General features: G+C 41.2%; 1 protein-coding gene across 4 annotated transcripts in view; it reads left to right on the top strand.

Annotated features, from left to right (window-relative positions):
- Window positions 1-18,928, top strand: part of CUNH5orf22 (chromosome unknown C5orf22 homolog) — a 53,126-nt gene that overhangs the window by 7,929 nt on the left and 26,269 nt on the right. For 3 of the 4 annotated variants that reach the window (XM_008835562.3, XM_008835569.3, XM_008835557.3), the window contains exons 2-8: window positions 3,899-4,044; window positions 6,304-6,453; window positions 11,598-12,015; window positions 14,411-14,473; window positions 14,874-14,995; window positions 16,698-16,764; window positions 18,757-18,896. In XM_008835562.3, coding sequence (XP_008833784.1) covers window positions 3,899-4,044; window positions 6,304-6,453; window positions 11,598-12,015; window positions 14,411-14,473; window positions 14,874-14,995; window positions 16,698-16,764; window positions 18,757-18,896 — 1,106 coding nt within the window. The remainder of the gene's footprint in view (window positions 1-3,898; window positions 4,045-6,303; window positions 6,454-11,597; window positions 12,016-14,410; window positions 14,474-14,873; window positions 14,996-16,697; window positions 16,765-18,756; window positions 18,897-18,928) is intronic. The other variant, XM_029564764.1, reaches the window with a different exon arrangement.

Below are 18,928 nucleotides of genomic sequence, written 5' to 3'. Positions count from 1 at the left end.
TAGAAATGAGTGGGATACCCAGCCCTTCCCTAAATCTACTGTTCTTCGGGTAGTCCATGAATAAGGCTTTGTTCCTGTTGCCCCCTGTACCCATGTAGTTCTGGAGGACACTGGCCCTCTTGGCTCCAATAAAACTGAATTCTGGGCACCAGTATCCACCATAAACTCAATTGGTTTCCCCTCTATTTTCAGGGTTACCCTGGGCTCAGGGAGGGGACCTGGGCCCCATCTCCCCTAGTCACTATCTTCACCCCCAATTAGAGTTGATAATACCTTAGCTGATCGCTTATTCTTCTTAGGGCAATCCTTCACCCAGTGCCCTTCCTCCTTGCAGTATGCACACTGGTCTTTCCCTACCTTATTTTGTAGTCTGGATCCCGCTGATGAGCTCCCTCCGTACTGGGGGTTGGTTGCCAATAATATCTCTCTGAGGTCCTTCTTGTGGCAGGCCTGTTGTCTCTCCAGGACCCTGGTCAGGCTTGCTTCCTGTCTTTTTTCTTTTCTTTCCTCTCTTTGTTCTGCTGTCTCCCTTCTATTATAAACCTTTTCCACCACTGCTATTAAGTCCCTAAGGTTCTTTTCTCCTAGTCTATCTAAAGACTTTAACTTTCTCTTGATGTCAGGGGCTGCCTGGTTAATGAAAGCAAACATCACAGTTTGAGATGTTTCCTCTGCTTCTGGGTCATATGGAGTGAAGTGCCAGAAAGCATCTTGTAACCTCTCTAAGTATGAGGCTGGGCTCTCTTAGGGCCCCTGTCTGACATCATAGACCTTAGACATATTGGTGGCTGCAATTGAGTCTGGCAGAAGACCAGGAGCCTCTCCTTACCTTCTGCCATGTTGTAGTCCCAGTTGGGACGGCTAGGGGGAAAGCTGGCATTAATGATGCCTGGGTCTGTGGTAGGGTCCCCAGTGGGGCCTGGAACCAATTTCCGGGATGCCTGCAGGATCCTGTTTCGCTCCTCAGTAGTGAACAGGACACTCAGGAGCTGGTGGAAATTGTCCCAGGTGGGCTGGTGAGTGAAGAGAACAGTTTCCAATAAGTTAATCTAGTCCCAGGGGTTTTCAGAGAAAGGCGCATTCTGTGAGCGCCAATTGTAAAGATCACTGGTGGCAAAGGGCCAGTAATGAAAGGGCTGATTGCCCTCTCTGTCCGGGGGACCCGCCGGCCGGAGGGGGAGGACAGTGGTGTCGGGCTGGGGGCTGCCCCCCTCTGGCTCCATGTGGCCTGCGCAGGTCCCTGTGGAGGCGATGGTGGCTCCTCAGGGTTAGGAGGCAGGGTCTGCGCTTGTGGCACCGTTGTCGGGGTGCCCATCTGAGAGGAGTAGGGCGGGGTAAAGATGTCGTTCTCCATGCCTCCCTGGAGAATGGGTTTCTCTCCTGCCTTTGGTCTGAGAGGGAGGACCTGCAGAGGTGGAGGGGGAGCAGTTGGATTAATCAGGGGAAGGAAGGACTTGACCCAGGCTGGGGGGCCATCAGGTTGTTCGATGAGGCCTCGCCAGGTCACGATGTATGGGATCTGGTCCTGGTGGCCCATCCGTGGGCAGAAGACGTGGTCCTCTACCCTCGAAATCAAACTCAGGTTAAAAGTCCCTTCAGGGGGCCATCCAACATTGAAGGAGGGCCAATAAACAAAACATAAAGTTGTCCATTTCTTTTTCTTTACATCTACACTATTGTTATGGGTAATTGTCTTAATGTCCCCCCAGTGAACTAGTGTAAGATCTAGAGGGGAAAATGCGGTGTTGCCCATAGTATTTATCAGTCCCATCTGTTTCATCAACAAAGAAATTAGAACGAAGATCGTAAGACACAAGAACGACACAGACAGAGGGCCCAGAATAAACTACCGCAGCTTTCAGATGGTCTGGACTCTCGGCCGTGTGAGTTCCCCGGCTCGATTATGCCAAAGACTGTATTAAGATCTAGAGGGGAAAATGCGGTGTTGCCCATAGTATTTATCAGTCCCATCTGTTTCATCAACAAAGAAATTAGAACGAAGATCGTAAGACACAAGAACGACACAGACAGAGGGCCCAGAATAAACTACCGCAGCTTTCAGATGGTCTGGACTCTCGGCCGTGTGAGTTCCCCGGCTCGATTATGCCAAAGACTGTATGGATAGGACGCGTGTGTCCCAACAGGGTCGCAAGGTCCTCTGAGGTTTCAGATGGACTAGTGTCCTGGTGGGGTGTCTGGTGGGGAACACCCACCCCAACGAGGATGGAGACGTCTCCCGAATCCTCCAGGTCACCTTGCTAGCATTCCAGTGACAAAAAACTGAGATCAGATGGCCACGACCAAAGGGAAAGTATAGAAAAGACAGAAAAACAGGTGGATACAGTTTTACAAAAACTTACCCGGCCGGTTGATCACAAACCTGTCTGTCTGTCTGTCTCTCTCTCTCTCTCTCTCATCCACTGTATATGCTGGCCTTTCTGGGGTTTCTCCTACTGTTGTACCTCATCCACTGGACCCCAAAAAGACCACCGAGGACCAAACACACCAAAATGCAAAAGCAAAGATTTATTGTTTATTCGGGCTTAAGCTCGGGCTCTCAGACCTCACCAACTCAATGGATCCATGCTGAGAGCCCAGAGTAAGGGAGAGTGGAGCCTTTTATAGGTTTTAGAAAAAAGGTGGGGGAAGATACCGAAGATACATTTTGGTTGGTTCAAGGAGCCCGCGCGTGCCAACATAATTTTAAACTGATTGGATGTATAAGATGCAGCCCTGGAAGTTTCTTATTGGTAGGTGCTATTGTCAGGGCTGTGGAATGTGCTGACTGTTATCTGTGGGGCCAGGAGTCTCCGTTTTTACCTTATAGGGCAGTTTTCATGTCCGGGCTTGCTTAATCTATAGTTTCCTGGAAGGGGGGGGCGGATAGCAGGCAGGGGTCAGGGCATGTCTAGGCATGTCTAAAGCAGCAGCCAACATTTTACAGAAGCTAAAAGAGCAATTAGTGGGGGTTTGGAGGGATTGGGGGTAGCAGGTGAATGAATAGGGTCTCAGGGTCCTGCAGAGAAGGCCAAAGTGCAAGTTAGGCAGTGCTTTCAAACTCAGTAGTAAACTTGATCTGTAGAGTGAGAAGAGAAAACCTTAACAAACAGTCTAGCACCATCCTAGAGGTCCAAAAAATGTCCTAAAACCTAGAGTACCTGGGCACACAGTGAATGCTAGCATAGGCCTGAGCTAATAGTTTGTTCCTAGTCCTGGTTCTGCTCTGTTTACTCGAATGAACTGGAGATCATCCTCCTCTGAACCATGTGCAGTAAACAAACTTAAGGGCTGGGAAGATGGCTTTTTAAGAGTGCATTCTGTGCTAGGTGTGGTAGCCCACGACTTTAATCCCAGCACTCGGAAGGCAGAGGCAGGCAGATCTCTGAGTTCGAGGACAGCCTGGTCTATAGAGCGAGTTCCAGGCCAGCTGGGGCTACATCCCAGCTCCCATATGGAGGCTAACAACTGCCTGTAACTCCAGTTCCATTGCTTCTGGTGTGGCCTTCTGGCCTCTTTGGGCACCAGACATGCAGGTGGCAAGCACTCACATAAAATGAAAATAAATCTTAAAAAGAGAGAAATGGGCTGGAAAGATGGCTTAGCAATTAAGAGTACTGACTGCTCAGCACCCACATGGTGGCTTACAACCCTCCTTAACTCCAGTTCCAGAGGATGCCCTCTTCTGGCTTCTGTGGGCATTACACACACATGGTACACATACATGCAGGCAGAATACTCACACACATAAAATAAATTCAGATTTTAAAAAATATATATTTTATACTTTTCCACTTTTTAACAACTTGATGTGCAGTTATGTTTAGTGTTTTTCAGTCTGTACTTGGCAGAGTGTCCCTGATGTCAGTGCCAATTCTGAATGTGTGTGTCTCTGTTTCAGGTTCTGCCTTTCATATATCGGGCCATAGGTTCAAAGCATCTTCCTGCCAGTAATATAAGTTTCTTACATTTTGACTCACATCCAGACCTCCTTATTCCTGTGAATATGCCAGCAGACACCGTGTTCGATAAGGAAACACTGTTCGGGTAACATGCTTTTTGATAATGGTCTTTTTTTAAATGTTTCATTTATTTTTATGAGTGTTTTGCCTGCATGTATTTTAAGTGCACCACATGCATGCAATGCCCACAGAGGCCAGAAGAGGGCATCAGATCCCTTAGAACTAGAGCTACAAAAGGTTGTTAGCTGCCATGTCAATACTGGGAAGTGAACCCCAGTCTTCTGTAAGAGCAACAAATGCTCTTAACTGCTAAGCTGTCTCTCCAGCCCCCTCTCCCCTTTAAAAGTCTAGATAGTGAGGCACAAGAAAATGTGTCTTATCTGAACACAGTGCCATAATTGTATAAATGATATATCTTTAACTTACCTATCTTATCTAGGATTATGTCCTTCCTGCCTTTCAATATGCTTATTTTCAGGCCACATCCTGTTGATTTCAGTTTTATAAAATCATATAGATAGGGGCTGGAGAGATGGCTCAGCAGTTAAGAGCACACACTCTTGCAAAGGCTGTTCAGTTCAGCTCCCAGCACCTATAGCAGGTGACTCACAATCACATAACTCCAGCTCCAGCAGATCCAAACCCTTGTCTGGCCTCTGAGGGCACCTGCATTCATGTGCACAGACATACGTACCCATAAGTAAAAATAAAATAAATCTTAAAAATAAAATCATAGAGATAGAAGTGAAATTGATCGTTCATACTCTATCCTTCAGGAAGGATCATATATCTTCAAATAATGGCATTCTGGCTTCTATAATAAAGTTCCCTGAAATTCTGTCACTGCCTCTTCATACATCTAAATGTTAGCACATTACTTTTAGCCTACTACACATCCTTTAGTTGAACTTTTCTGAAACTCCAAATCAGGGAACTATTTGAAATGTGGTAGTTCTGCCATTTCTTTACAATCCTTATATTTACAAATTTATATTTTACAGTTTAGAAATTGAAAAAGAATTTAAAGCATGTATGCAGATGGTATACTCATCCTAAATGAACAGTTCTTAACTTTTTAGTATCCTGATTGTTTTCTCTGGTTTTGTTTTTTTACATAGGCCAGGCTGATTTTGACCTTACTATGTTGCTGAGGCTGACCTTGAATTCCTGATCCTCTTGTCTCCACATCCTTAAAGCTGGGATTGCAGGCATATGCCATCATGCCCAAGGGTCTCCTTAAAAAAAAATCAAACCTTAAAAAAAAAAGTGAGGGTTTCACTTTATTTGAATTTTTAGTTTTAAATACTCATTGAAGAATAATAAATCAGTATGTGTTTATATAAACAAGATACTGTAAAAACATTTCAAAAAAACTGTCAAGTGGGAAGAAGAGAACTGAGATTGTTTTAAAGAGATTATTTGCCTTTATAAGTGATAGGTGGGTCCTCATGTGTGCTTCTTTGTTTGATCTATTGCTATATGTTGTTTGGGTTGAAATATATGATGAAAATTCAGGCTTTCCCTACATGAAATCAGAAAATTAAAAGATATTTTCATTACCTTTTCAGATAATTCCACCCAATCTCTTTATCTTTTTTTATTTAATGTGTTTGGGTGTATTGCTTGCAAGTAAGTAGGCGCACCCATGTTGTGCAATACCCATGGAGGTCAGAAGAGGGCATCGGATCCCCTGGAACTGGAGTTATAGGTGGTGTTAGCCACCATATGGGTGCTGGGAATCAAACCCAGGTCCTCTGCAAGAGCAGTCAGGGCTCTTAACCACTGAGTCATCTCTCCAGCCCCCACCACAGGTTTTTTAAAGTTTGGCTGGAATGTAGAATCAACAATTCAGCCTCGTGTCTAAATAAAGTGATCTCTTGAGAAAAATGGTGCTTGGTTCACAAGTCAATCCCAGGTGCTTTTCCATTGTGTTCAGCAGTCAGTAGCAGAAGAGTTTTCTGTGTGCTCATCTTTTGCAACATGTAGTATTTAAAAATACCTTCTCAGGAGCAAGAATTAATAAAATCAAGAGCATTCTTACGTGAAGCTAGCTTTGGACAGTGGGTGTTAGTGTTTTGTAATGAAGCAAATGGTGACTTCTGGGAGACGTTAAGTGGCACTTGGGACACCAGCACACCTCTGCTTCTGCCTCATCAGTGCTCATTTTAATCCAGTAAGAGGGGACTAGCCTAATGTTTTCATGAAGATTGGCAAAGTAGGAGTCTCAGGAACCTCCCTGTGGCCACATTCTTGAGGTCTGCTGTCTTATTAAAATACTCTGGCTGAAATAACATTTAGAAAAATCATTCGTTTTAATAGTTGCAATGTTTTTGTTTTTTTCCAGAGAATTAAGTATTGAGAACTGGATTATGCCTGCAGTTTATGCTGGCCATTTTTCTCATATAATATGGCTTCATCCCACATGGGCTCAGCAAATCAGAGAGGGCAAACATCACTTTTTAGTAGGCAAAGACAATTCTACCACAACAATCAGGTAATTTCCTCAGTTTTGGTAAGTATGAAACGAGTTGATGCTTTTACCTTATTTTCCATTCCTATAATAGCTCCCTGATGTCTCCACACACAGAAGGTCCAGATTAAGTAAGTCCCAGTTCCTCCAAAAAGTGTATTTTTCTGATTGACTGGTTGATTGTTCTTTGTGGGGGGTTCTGAGACAGCTTCACCATATAGTCCTATTTGACCCAGAACTTGCTATACAGACTAGGCTGATCTGCCTGCCTCTACCCTCTTCAGTGCTGGGATTAAAGGAGTACACCACTCTGCTTAACTCAAAAAGAATTCTTGAAACACCAGAACAGATGCTTACATCTCTTGACTGCCTTCACATACCACTTAATATTTTGTTACTGGTTAAATTGTTTCTTGAATAACATTGTCTGGAATTTAGTTTCCATTGTTGTTTTGTTGTCTCCTTGTAGGCCCAGCTGGCCTGGACCAAGACCAGGTTGTCCTCAATCTCACAGAGATCCATCTGCCTCTGCTTCCCAAGTGCTCATCTACCATGTCATACCTGGCCCAATTCCATTGTTTTTTGAATAACATCCTCTGGAATTTGGATTTCATTGATGACTAACTTCATTAAGTCATTAAGTACCTTATAGATTTATATATTCAATAGGATGCTTTATATTTGCTTCTGATTCAGCTATTGTGTGTTGAATTTAACTTTTAGAAATGAGCCAGGCATGGTGGCACAGGTCAGTATTCACAGCATTTGGGAGGCTAGCATTGGAAAATGCTGAAAGTTTGAAGCCAGCCTGAGCTATAGAGTGAGACTTTTTTTCAAAAAATAAACATGAAAAAGGACAGGAGGTGTAGCTCAGTGATAGAGCACTTACCTAACATGTCTACAGCCCTGGGTTCAATCCCCAAGACTGAAAAAAAACTAAATTTAGCCATGAGTTGTGGCACATGCCTCCCAGAACTGGAACTGTAGGCAGAAAGATCTAGAGTTAAAGGTCATCCTCAGCCACACTGTGCACTTGAAACCAGCCTAGGCTACATTAGACCCTGTCCCAAAAAAAGAAAAAAGAAAAAAGAAAAAAAAAATCTCACTTTGTTCATGTTGTTTTCATTTTGATTAAATCCAGTGCCTGAATAAATAGATTTTAGGTTTTAATATTATTAATATGATTAGTTTGGGGGTACTTAGTCCAAGATAAATTATTGTACCCTCTGATGACATACATACATCTATTTTTATTGTATGCAATATTCAACCAATGTAATATATTTTGTGATTCTATAATGTCTTTAGAAATAACAGTCTCTTCTTTCTAGAGTCTCTTGTGATGGGATAAAATTTTTTCATTCATTTTCTAAATTTGAAGATTCCATACATGAATATACTATTTACATCATTTCTACCACCCCAAACTCCTCCCATGTCCTCCACACCGCCCCCTCTCAAATTCGTGACCTCCTTTTTTCTATATTTTTGTTTTATATATAGATACACACGCACACACACACAAAGCCTACTGAGTCCAGTTAGTGTTGCCTTTATTTGAATGTGTTAGAGCTAAGGGGTCTCTTCCTGGGAGGAGAGCTGGCTTTCCCTCCCTCAGCAGTCACTAACTGCCTACAGCTCTTCATATAGAGTATGACCTTGTGAAATTTTCCTCTATCCTTATTCTAATCAGTGTAAGCACAACTTTCTACAACCTAACAGATAGTGAAAATGTTACCCTTTCTGTTTCAGTTGTTGTAATAATAATGACTTTGATAGTATGTGTTCTTGTCATTTATAGAAATAATTTCATCATGATACATGACAATTGTCTCTATTATATAATTTCTTTATTTATGAGTGGTTTTTCTGTTGTTGGTTTGGGGGATTGGGAGGAGTTGAGACAGGGTCTCACTGGCTGTCCTGGACTCAATATGTAACCAGGCTGACCTTGAACTCACAGAGGTATGCCTGCCTCTGCCTCCTAAGAGCTGAGATTAAAGTCATATACCACCATGCCTGGCTATTATATAATTTAAAAGAAGTAATTAGAACTCAACGTAACAAAGATTGTGCATAATATTGGTCTATATGAAAGAATGAATTTAATACTTAAGTGAGTGAACCGAATTTAACCTGTAAAATTAAATCATTTTGTATGATCTGACTCAGATTTTTGTTGTTTGTTTTTGCAGACACAAAAAAAGGGTCTAGAGCTTACTGTGTTGTGTAACTGGGCTTAGACTCACAAAAATCCTTCTTGGGCTTCTCAAATGCTGGGGTTATATGTATGAGCCACTATGCTACTTTGATAAGAGTATATTATATGTGTATATGGGTTTTTTGTTGTGGTGGAGATCATTTGGTTTTGTTTTTTTCAATATACTTTTGATTTTTGTTCTTGGTAGTAGGTTTAATTTTGTTTGGGGTTTTATTTTATTTTGTTTTATGAGACAAGGTCTCACTGTATAGACCTTGATAGTCTTGTTATGTAGACCAGGCTGACCTCAAACTCAAGGAGTTCCACCTACATCTTCCTCTCAAGTACTGGGATTAAAGGTGTGCACTACCATGTCTGGCATGCTTTGGGTTTTCTTGAGGCATGACCTTATTCTAGCCCTGAATTTAGAATGTAGCTCAGCCGGACCACCATGCCCAGTAACATAAATATTTTTAGAAACTCAAAATATGATAACAGTATTGGAAGTATTTTGATTACATCATGATTTTAGATAATCCAACAAGTAAATTTGATGAAGAGCTTCATTGCATATAGTCATGAATCTGAGAGTATGTGTTTGCATGAATAGAAGCAAAGTAAAATTACCTTTATTAAAAAGAATATGAGGCTGGGACGATAGCTAAGTGGGCTAAGTGCTTGCAAACATGAGGACCTGGATTTGGTCCTCAGAACCTACATGAAGAAGCGAGGCATGGTAGCACATACTTCTAATGCCAGCACTGGAGAGGCGAAAACAGACCTCTAGGGTTCACTGACCAGCCAGCCTAGCCTGCTTTGCCAGCTCCAGACCAGCAGAAGATTCAGATAACAAGGTGGAAAATGCCTGAGAAATGGCACCCAAGGTTGACCTCTGGCCTGCACATGGATGCACACACACAGAGACATGAACCAACACAAACATACACACACAAATTATAAATTTAGGTTGGGGTTACAGTCTTTGTCTTCTTTAGGGTGTTGCAGTTTTCAACAAGCTTGGACTTTGTTTTTATTAAGTCATTAATCTTTTTTGTAAGCTGTCTTTTAATTTATAGCCACAGGGGTGTAGGCTCAGTTGATAGAGTGCTTGCCTAATATGCATGAAGCATCTAATTCAATCCCAGTACCACATATACCAGGCATGTTGGCACATTCCTGTAATCCCAGCATTCAGGAAGTGAAGACTTAGAGGATCATAAGTTCAACATCATCCTCAGCTATACAGCCAAGGCAAGACCAGTCTGGGCTATATGAGACCCTATCTCAAATAAATTTATAACTATATATGCTAGGTATGGACAGGTGGAAAATAAATTGTATTATATAAATTGTATTATTTTAATTTAGTAGAGTATGTCTCTGAAATATGTAATTTGGTTTTATTGTTCTAAGTACCCTCCAAGGCATAATATAAGAAAGCTGAGCTGTCTCTAGAATCAGAAATCTGATTGTGAACAGTCATCTGTGACTATCATCACAGCTACGAAGGAAACTGAGGCGAGAGGATTGGATCACTTGAGCCCTGGAATTGGGGACCAGAATAAGCAATGACACTCTATCTCTTTAAAAAAAAAAGTGAAATTGGGGCTGGAGAGGTGGCTCAGCAGTTAAGAGCACTTACTATTCTATCAGAGAACTGGAGTTTGTATCCTAGCACTCACATTAGGTGGCTCACAAACACCTGAAACTCCAGTTCCAGGGGATCTAATGCCCCGCTCCTCTGACTTCCATGGGCACTGCACTCACACACACAGACATACACATAAATTAAATTAAATAAATCTAAGGAAGGGAGGGAGGGAGGGAGGAAGGAAGGGGAAATCTAGTACACATAAAATTCATTCTATAAATGTGTGGATTGTTTTAAATTTCTTTTCATATTAAAAATACTATGGTTAGCCAGGCATAGTGATGCTTGTCATTAATTCCAGCACTTGAAGGCAGAGTCAGGCACATCTCTTATACGTTGGAGGCCAGCCTGGTCTACATTGTGAGTTCCAGGCCAACTGGGCCTATGTAGTGAAACCCTGTCTCAAAACAAACAAACAAGCAAAGCACCTACAGTTATGTAGTTTAAGTAAGACTATGAAATAGGTCAGAAGGAACTTCTATTAAGAGACATTATTTCAAGGGGCTGGAGAGATGGTTCAGTGGTTAAGAGCACTGGCTGTTCTTGCGGAGTACCCAAGTTTCATTCCCAGCACCCACATGGCAGCTAACAACCATCCTTAACTACAGTTCAGGGGATCCTACACCCTCTTCTGGCCTCTGCAGGCATTGCACTAACAAGTACATGGACTTACATGTAAAACACTCCTACACATAAATAAAAATAAAATTTAAATGAAGAGAAATTATTTCTAGTTACAGTTTTTCTCTTAAGGATTTTTTGTTTATTTGGGTAAAGATGCAACCAAGATGAAAGAAACCAAAGAAATACCATATTAAGTAAGAAAGTTTATTTTTTTCTAATGTTGGCGTTTACCACACACTACATAAGCCTATGTGGCAGCTCTTCAATTTGAGGAAGCTACTTCCTTCTTTCTTTCCTTTTTCTTTCTCTCTCTCTCTCTCTCTCCCTCTCCCTCTCCCTCTCCCCCTCTCTCTCTCTCTCTCTCTCATAGCCCCAGTTGACCTGGAACCCTATATAGATCAGGCTGGCCTCCAAGACCCACCTGAATGCTGAGATTAAAGTCAGCCCTTTTTTCTTATTTTTTTTCTGACCAGAACTTCTCAAGCGACCACATCTAGCTACACAGTAGACTACAAAAACAGTGTCGTCTTTACATTGGGCATTTGAGTACCCACTATGGATTTGGAGAGTGCTGTTTCTATAGAAGAGGAAGCACAAATGCTAAAGAAATTCCCCCGTTTTTGTCAGACATACCTTATTCTACAATGTGATCATTTGCATGTTTTTTACAATTTTTTTTTCCTTTTGATCCAGAGTTTCAAGCACAGATTATTACTTCCTAAGTGATGGCCTTTTTGTACCTGAAGACCAGCTAGAGAACCAAAAACCATTACAGTTGGATGTGATTGTGGTAAAACCTTATAAACTCTGTAACAGTCGAGATGAAAATGACTCTGTGTCTTCTGCAAAGAAGCCCAGGCTAGTACTAGAAGATAGCGAGAATGCTGCTGCCGCTGACCGGACCTCTTCCTCAGCAGGACTGGGGAAGGACGCAGTGACACCAAGTGACCCTGCATGCCAAGAGCCATCATGCTTGTGTTCTTCCGGAAGTCATAGTGCTGCTAACACTGAGGAGATTCTAGAGATTTTGAAAAATGGAGATGCGTTCATTTTAGATATTGACTTGGATTTTTTTTCCGTCAAAAATCCCTTCAAAGAAATGTTCACTCAGGTAAACATGGTATTTTGCAAACATAGCTCTTGAATTACATGCATTTCTCTGTATCAAGAAGCTTTCCACGAACAGCCAGATGCTGATTATTGTAGGGTTAGAGGCTACTTCTCTGCCACATTCTTCTGTTCTTCCCAGTTTTTTAAAGTTATACACAAGTTGAACATTTTCCTAATTTAAAATTCCTGAATGTAAATGCTCCCAAATCCAAAACTTTCTAAGTACCATGATGAGTGTGCCCATAAATACCATGCAGATAGTCCAAAATCAGAAAAACCCTGGAATCTAAGAGAATTTCTGCTTCCGAGCAATTCAGATAAAGGATATTCAACCTGCGTTATACTTTATAACTTAATAGTTTTCAAAAAATGTAGAGAGGCACATGCCACAGTGCGCATGCCATGGCACAGGTGTGAAGGTCAGAGGACAAGCGAGAGATTTCTCTCCTTTCACCATGTGGGACACAGAAATCAAACTCAGGTCAGCAAACTTGGTGTAAAATGTCTATCCTCTGAGCCATCTTGACAGCCCAGATATCAATATAGCTATATATATATATATATATATATATAGTTGGGTGGGTGGATTGGTTGGTTGGTTGGGGTACAGGGTCTCACTATGTAGCGCTGGCTGGCCTGGAACTTGCTATGTATATCAGGCTGACCTTGAACTCATAGTGATCTGCCTTCGGCTATATTTTTAATAAGAAAAAAAAGATAATAGAGCCAGGCATGGTGGCTTTTTTTTAATGGAGGGAAAGGCAGGAGATCATGAGTTCAAGGGCAAGACCATCATGGGGTCATCTTGGGAGAGGTGCTTTCCCCTCTGACCTGAGTTTCTTCAGGTATAAAGTAGAAGAAGAAATCATTCACATCATGCTGAGGGTATACCTCAATGGAGGTACAGAACACTTGCCTAACATGCACAGGGTCCTGGGTTCAACCCCTAATACTGCAAAATAAATAAATAAATGAATAAATAAATAAATAAAGCAAGCAAGCCCCAGCTCATAGGATTGAATCAGTAAAACATTGAAGACATGTGCCTAATAAATTTATCTCTTACCTGGAAGTGCTGAATAAAACAGTTAAGCCATGGACTGGAGAGATGGCTCTTCAGTTAAGAGCGCTGGCTGCTCTTGTAGAGGACCCAGGTTCAGTTCCCACTACCCACGTGGCAACTAACAACTGTCTATAACTCCAGTTTCGGTGAATCCAGTGCCCTATTCAGGACTCCCCTGGCATTGCATGCATGTAGTACATGTAACATATGTGTATACAGAACACCGATGTGCATAAAATAAAAATAAATGAATCCAAAAAATTGTTTAAAATTGAAGCCAGATGCATCCTCCTATGTATAGAGCTATGTAGTTGTGCTAAATAAGGGGAAATTCTCCTTCAAAGTCTGGGTATAGTAGGACTTTCTTCTTGTATAGCATCTCTTTAGAGATTTGTTTTTTTAATTTTTAAAAAATTGTATGAGTGTTTTACCTGTATATATGTAAGTATACAACATACGTACAATGCCTGCCAAAAGAGGGTTTTAGGTCCCCTGGAACTGGAATTACAGTTGGTTGTTAGCTGCCATATGGATTCTGGGAATCAAACCCAGGTCTTCTGAAAGAGTAGCCAGTGTTCTTAACTACTAAGCCATCTCTCCAGCACCCTCCCCCCCTTTTTTTAAAAAAAGACAGGGTCTCCCTGTAGCCTCAGCTGGCCTGGAACTCACTATGTAGACAAGGCTGGCCTCAATCTCATAAATATCCAAGTTCTGGAATTAAAGGCATGCATCACCACACCTGGCCAGCCCCTTTATTTTTAGTTATGTATGTATGTGTATGCATTTGTACATGTATCAATGCCCATCAAGGCAAGAGGGCAACAGATCCCCTCCAGCTGGAGTTACAGGTGTTTGTGAGCCGCTTGATATGGGTTCTGGAAACCAAACTCGGGTCCTGTGGAAGAGCAGGAAATGCTCTTGTCCCAAGCAGTCTCTCCAGCCTTGAGTAGCATCTCTTAACTCAGGTTCTGTGTCTGCCACTCTTGCCAGCACTGCCTTTGTGCTCCAGAGGTCTCTTGCACAGTACACTTGGGGAATTTTTTGTCATCTCCTATAAACTGCTAAAGTCTATTTAGAGCTTAGGATAGTGGGATAGTATCAGACATACTTTCATGGCCTGTTAGTCTATTAGCTAATGTTTTATACTTTGTTACGCCCAACTGTATTGAGTTGCACTGGAAAAAGTAAGTTTACACTGGAAATCTGAGGTAAACATTGTGTTGGATTCTCCCAGACAAATCTTTATCTATATCTAAGATGTTTTCCTTGTATCACAGGTATATCATTGAAAACTCTTATCCTTAGACTTTTGTTTGTTTGTTTCATTTTATAGGAGGAGTATGAAATTCTACAAGAGCTTTACCAATTTAAAAAGCCTGATAGTAACCTAACTGAGGTATACAACTTCTGCTTCTTCTGAGTTTTACCTATCACTGAAAAAATCTTGCTGTTGTTTTTTAGGTTGTTTGCCTGCTTATTTGAAGATAGAATCTTTTAGGTAGTCTGTGCAGCCCTGATCGGCCTCAAACTCAGCCTCCTGAGTGCTGGGATTACAGGAGGGAACTACCTTGCCTGTCCCTAATAATCCCTTATAGCTTATTTGAATGCTTTCAGCTGTCTAAATTATTTTTGTGCATAATATCTATTTGCATGTACATGAATGTTTCTTGGTGTATTCCCCAGTTAGTACTTGGAAGTCATTTTTAACAAGTGAACTGATATTTTCATTATAATAGTATTTTACTTGTTTTTTGAAGGAATAACTATGTAATCTCAGCTTTTCAATGTATTTAAAGGAAGATTTGGTAGATATTGTTGATACTCGAATTCATCAGTTAGAAGATTTAGAAGCCACTTTTGCTGATCTGTGTGATTGTGATAATGAAGAAACTGTACAGAGATTGGCTTCAAACCCTGGGTAAGATCCCCCTAGACTTTTTCTTCCCCAAATTATGAATTATCAGCCTTAAATATATTCCTGTTTGTTAAACAAATTGCTCTTTAAAAATTAGTATTAAGCCGGGTGTGGTGGTGCACATCTTTAGTCCCAGCACTCTGGAGGCAGAAGTAGGCAGATCTCTGTGAGATCAAGACCAGCCTGGTCTACATAAAAATAAAAGTTAGTATTAAAGCCTAGGAAGATGGCTCAATCTGTTAAGTGTTTGCTGTACAAGCATGAGGACCTGAGTTCAGATCCCTAGCATCCATGTAAAAAGCCAGGGAGACGGGAAGAGTCCTGGATCTCACTGGCTGGCCAGCCTAAGCAAATTGGTAAGCACCATGTTCAGTGAAAGAGCCTGTCTCCAAAAATAAGGTGGATAATGACTGACGAAGATGCCCAGTGTTGACTTTTGGCCTCCACCCACACATACATGCACACACACACACACACGAGCATGTTACGTGTACATACACCAGTCACACTCATACAATCATTTTTTTATTTAAAAAAAATAGTATTAAACTGGGAATGATAGTACATGTCCATAATTCTAGACTTGAAAGTCAGAGGCAGGAGAATCAATCCTAACTCAAGGCCAGTCTAGTCTACATAGTGAGTTCTAGGCTAGCCATGGCTATACAGAGCAAGACCCTGTGTCAAAAACAAGCAGAAAATAGTAATTAAATAAAAAGTAGCACAAATTTTAACACTTATGAATAGTATTTGAGTGTTTTTTATGTAATCCTTATCTAAGGATTTAGAGAGGCAGGATGAGTTAGTTAGAAGCCAACTGTGCTGGATAGCTTTAGTGTCAATTTGACACATGTGGGTTGAGGGAGCCTCAACTGGGGAATTGCCTCTATTGGACTGTCCTGTGGCCATGTCCATGGGGTACCTTCTTGATGAGTGATGTGGGAGGGCCCAGTCCACTGTGGGTGGTGCCACCCCTGGGCAGGTGGGCCTGTGTTGCTTAAGAAAGCAGGCTGAGCAGGAACCAGGGAGAAAGCCAGTAAGCAGCATTCCTCCATGCCCTGTGCTTCAGCTCCTGCCTCCAGGTGCCTGCCCTGAGTTTACTACCTTGGGCTCCCAGATGAACTGTGACCTGGGAGATGTAAGCTGAATAAACACTTTTCCTCTCCAAGTTGGTAGTGGTCAGAGTGTTTTGCCACAGCAATAGAGAAACAAACTAGGACACCAACCTTGATTGTATTTGACCCTGTCTCAAAAAAAAAAACAATAAAAATAGGTGGGCATGGTGGTTGCAACCCTCTTTAATCCTAGCCTGGGGTGGCTGGGGCAGATAGGCAGATAGATGTCTGTGAGATGGAAGCCTGGTCTAATAGCTACATAGCAAATTCCAGCTGGAGCTACAAGAAAACTGTATCTCAAAAAAAAAGAAAACATAAATAAAAATAAAAGATGGTGTTTAAACAACTTTATCTTTCAGTTCTCAAGCAGTGAAGGAAGCATGTTTCCATGGTAGAGCTCTATTTTTTTCATTATTAATATTTTTGTATGATGCTGGGAATTGAACCGAACCTTGTACATGCTAAGGAAGTACTCCTCTAGTGAGCTTCCCCCAACCATCTATGGTAAAAGTTATGTGTAATATGCCATTTGCTACTATGATTTTAGTTGAGATTTTTGTGTTTAATTGACTGGGGTGCCTTTTTTTCAGAATGCAATCACTAGTTCCGCTTGTACAGAGTTTGAAAAAACGGATGGAAGCACCAGACTATGAAATGGTAAATATTTTATCATTATAAAATTGACACTTTATATAGGGAATTTTCTGGGTGAAATTTTTGTTATAATGGCTCATTTTGTTCTTGTTGCTGAAGTCTGAATGAATTATTTAAAAAGCAAATGAGTTTAAAAATAAAACAATAGGGCTGGAGAGATGGCTCAGCGGTTAAGAACACTGGTTGTTCTTGCAGAAGACCCGGGTTCAAATCCCAGCACCCACATGGCAGCTAACAATTGTCCATAACTCCAGTTCCAGGGGATCCGACAGACTCTTCTGTCCTCTGCGGGCATTGCATGACATGGGTACACTACATGCAGGCAATACAGGCATACATATAAAATAAAAATAATTAATAAAATATTTTTTAAAAAGTACATACTTTTTAGAAACTAAAATTTTTAAAATACTTTCTAGGAAAAACATTCTTATTTCATGTAAGAAGCAAAGGTACTCTTTTTGCTGTCACTGCTGTTGTTTGGAGCATGGTCTTGTGTGTCCCAGTAGCCAAGACTAGCCTGGAATGCCTGATCCTCTTGTTCCACCTACCAAGCTCTGGGATGTTAGGAATGCTGCATTGTGCCTGACTCTTCTTTTCTCGTTTCTTTTGTTTTCTCTTTGTTGTGGTTGTTGATAATCAAATCTGACTTCACCAGCAAAGACTGAGTCCACAGTTTCTAATTCTGTCCACTCACTGATTCTCAATTATGCTCTTTGTCCTTTTATTTCCTTTCTCTGAAAAGTTATCTGATCATAAAACCTGAAGGAGATGTGTGTCTAGTGCATTTTGAATGCATCTTTGTTGCTTGTGTATAGTGATCTAAATGGTACAAAGATACTTTTAAACATGATTTCTAACTTACAGCTTTACAGTCCTTAAAGCATGTATTTTTCCCTTCTCCAATATTTGCAAAAAGTGAAGCTTTAGAAGTTCAAGTGAAGCCAGGTGTCCTTGCACATGCTTCCCATACTCTGGAGGCTGAGGCTGCAGCAGCAAGTTCAAGGCCAGCCTGGGCTACATAGTTCCTTCAAAGCCAGGTTGGGCTACCACAGCCAGACCCTGTCACAGAAATCAGAACAAAGTTTAAGTGACTTCTCAGATTTTTTTTTTGCCAGAGCTGAGACTTGCAAATCTTCTGCCTCTGAGTTGGTGCTTCCGTCACGTCAGTAGGAGGTGTTTCAATGTTTCCTTTGGTTGTAGAATGCAGTCAGACCACCCTATTTGAACAGATATTTGTGAACTTAATCTTCAAGTTACAAGACTAAAAAATCACAGCAAAAGAATATCATGATTAATGCTGGGTAGCCCAAAACTTCCTCTTCTTTACAAAGAAAAAAAAAAAGAAATGGCATTTGGTAAAAATGGTAGGTAGCTGATACTCAGGTTTATAAATGTTTTGAGCTCATGATATAACCACTTATGTCTTCAGGTTAAGTATGCTTGAAACATTCTTTGATGGAGGGCTCCCTTTTTGAAAAAAATGCTTATTATTTTTATTAGTGTGTGTGTATGTGTGTATGTATATAAGAGACAGAAAGAGAGACATGGGGGAAGGTTTATTCATGTAGCACATATGTGGAGGTCAGAGGATTTGGGTTCTGCGAATTGAACTCAAGTCAACAGGCTTATATAGCAAGCATCTTTTACTCTCTGAGCCTACCAGCCCCATCCACCTTTATTTTTTTGAGACAAGATGTCTCGTTGAACTTGAAGCCCATCAGTTCAGCTTGGCTGGCTGGGATCTGTCTATCTCCATTAATTCAGATCCCTGAAGCTCATCAATTCAGCTTGGCTTGAGCTTCAGGAACTGTCTCCAACCCCCCCCCAACAAGAATCTTTGAAAATGACAGTCTTCCAGTGTCATGTTTTAGAATCTTTTCGTTTGCTTTCAGTACTTGGGATTGAACCCAGGGCCTTGTCAAGCATGCTAGGCACTATACCACTGAACTATAGCTCCAGCTCACAATGTCACTTTTAAATTTTTACTTTCAGGTTCACCAGGCTGGTCTAACTTGCGATTATTCAGAACTTCCTCATCATATCAGCACAGAACAAGAAATTGAGCATCTTATCCAGTCTGTGTATTATTTACTAAAAAATTTACCAAAACCTACTCTTGTAACAATTGCAAGGTAAGTATGGTAGGCTGAGTAACAGCCTATTA

The sequence above is a fragment of the Nannospalax galili genome, unplaced genomic scaffold (assembly GCF_000622305.1).
Source record: "Nannospalax galili isolate Female #2095 unplaced genomic scaffold, S.galili_v1.0 scaffold150, whole genome shotgun sequence".
In the NCBI taxonomy this organism is placed as follows: Eukaryota; Metazoa; Chordata; class Mammalia; order Rodentia; family Spalacidae; genus Nannospalax; species Nannospalax galili.
This window is presented reverse-complemented; position numbering and strand designations above follow the sequence as displayed.